Source organism: Bison bison, unplaced genomic scaffold (assembly GCF_000754665.1).
Source record: "Bison bison bison isolate TAMUID 2011002044 unplaced genomic scaffold, Bison_UMD1.0 scf7180017848517, whole genome shotgun sequence".
Taxonomy (NCBI): Eukaryota; Metazoa; Chordata; class Mammalia; order Artiodactyla; family Bovidae; genus Bison; species Bison bison.
The window spans coordinates 13,428-15,369 of NW_011479090.1; the positions used below are offsets into that span (position 1 = coordinate 13,428).

The 1,942-nt window shown below is 38.8% G+C and overlaps 1 protein-coding gene across 1 annotated transcript in view; it reads left to right on the forward strand.

The window, feature by feature from the left end:
• The window catches only part of LOC104992505 (FERM and PDZ domain-containing protein 4-like), a gene marked incomplete at both ends in the record, with an annotated part of 14,673 nt that overhangs the window by 9,062 nt on the left and 3,669 nt on the right, over positions 1-1,942 (forward strand). Inside the window, one exon of the mRNA XM_010845418.1 lies at positions 1,210-1,336. Within this exon, the coding sequence (XP_010843720.1) occupies positions 1,210-1,336 (127 nt within the window). The remainder of the gene's footprint in view (positions 1-1,209; positions 1,337-1,942) is intronic.

A 1,942-nucleotide genomic window follows, 5' to 3' on the forward strand; every position in this document is an offset into this window, starting at 1 on the left:
AATTAATTCATTCACACAACAAATGTTCACTGAGCATTTTATATGACATTTCTACTAGGAGAAGAGAAAATAGTAGTAAGTATAAATTGTTATCTTAACCTTTGAAGAATTTGTGATCTGATTATAAAGACAAGACATAGAATGAAAAATAATGATGTAAAATAATGATATAAGTAGAATTACAAGGTAGTCCATAAGAAGTGCCAAATGATGGGCGAAAATAAGTACAAGTTGAGGAGAAGGAGGAGGAAGCAAATGGTGATCATGAAAAACACCATCTTAACTAGGGAAAGGCATGTGAATGGCCAAGTGGAGGGAGGCTGACTTCCTACTCTTCTTTAGAGAGAATCTAGACCAGGAGAAATAACCAGAGCCTTCTCAAAAGTCTTCATATAATTTAGAAGATACTGGTTGGGCACATGACCGATCAGGATAATTTCCTAGAATTCAAAACGTGGAACTGTCTTAGGATAGGGTTCTAGTCATTGTTGGAGAAATAGATTCTTGGCAAGAATATACTAACCCAGTCCCATTGTTTGTTTTTTCCTAGTATAGCCACACCTATGAGAGATGGTTACATCTCCCTTTCAGTACCAAACACACTTAAGGGTCCTAAACCCTACCCTGACTCCATATGGGCAACCCGCTCCCCACCTCAGCAAGAACTATTGATGGAAGGAGTTAGATAGACATTATCTGGGTGGGAGAAAAGAGAATTGTGTGTTTCTAAGGAAATCACCATTGGTGAGGGAGATGAGGAGGAAAGAATGGTTTGGGACCATGAAGGAGGTATACTCATCCTTCTAAGCGAATAGAGAAAGACGACCGTGGGCAGACAGGGGAGGTGACAATGAGAATAAACAAAGGGATGGGGAAAAGTTGTTGGAAGTACAAACACAGACATGTGAGTGAGTTTTAAGAGACTCAGAGGTGGGATGGATAAAGTGTCTCTTCAATTTCCATTGATCCCAAATGCTCCTCTCTGGACAGTGAGGAATATATTTCTTTTAAAATGCAAACATATGGATTAATGATCAAATAGTATGTTTCCTGAGTGTAAATTAAAGGTTGCTTCCCTTATTGGGGACTTATCTCCATTCTCTGCCTTCATAAGAATTCGTTTGTTCCAACAAACATCAGAGCGCCATTTTGTCTTAGATAACTAATCATCACGAGAATGTGAAATTAAAGATCTGCTCTTTATTGCAGAAAAGAATGGGGATTAGAGACTTTTCTTCCCTCTGCTGTGCTGCAAAGCATGAAAGAGAAGAACATAAAGAAAGCACTTTCACACCTTGTCAAAGCAAATCAAAACTTGGTACCACCCGGTAAAAAGGTATCACATTTGCATCTTAATAGAAAATGGATTTTAAAGAGAGAGGCTTGCATGCATTTTTTAAAATGTTTAAAATTAGCCCATGAATAAAATACTTAGCACCAGATTTTCAGAAGCTGTAACACTATATAACCTTCTCTTACTTTAACTATTCACATGTTTCTAAGACTAATGAAAAATAAGTATTCTTATGGAGACCTCTTTATTCCTTGCACACTATAGACTCCTTATTGTACAGAGTTTGTGCGCGTTCACATGTGCATGCAGGAGAACCTTGCAAAGCCTCTAAGACCTTGGGATTAGAGGACAGAATTGCCAAATAATTTCATATTTTCATCATAGTTTTGCATACCACTCAGACCAGCTTAAGTGCACAGCAGTCAGTAAGGGTCCCTGCAGACTTGATGCCACATTAATTAAACCAAAGTTTCTCTCCCTTGGCTCTCTTGACATTTGGGATCAGATCATTTTTGGTTGGGGAGAAGGGCTGTCCTGCGCACTGTGTGATATTTAGCATCATCTCTGGTCTCTATCCATGAGCTGTCAGCACCCATCCCCTCAATCATGACAAACAAAAATGTCTCCAGATTTTGTCCAAATCACCCC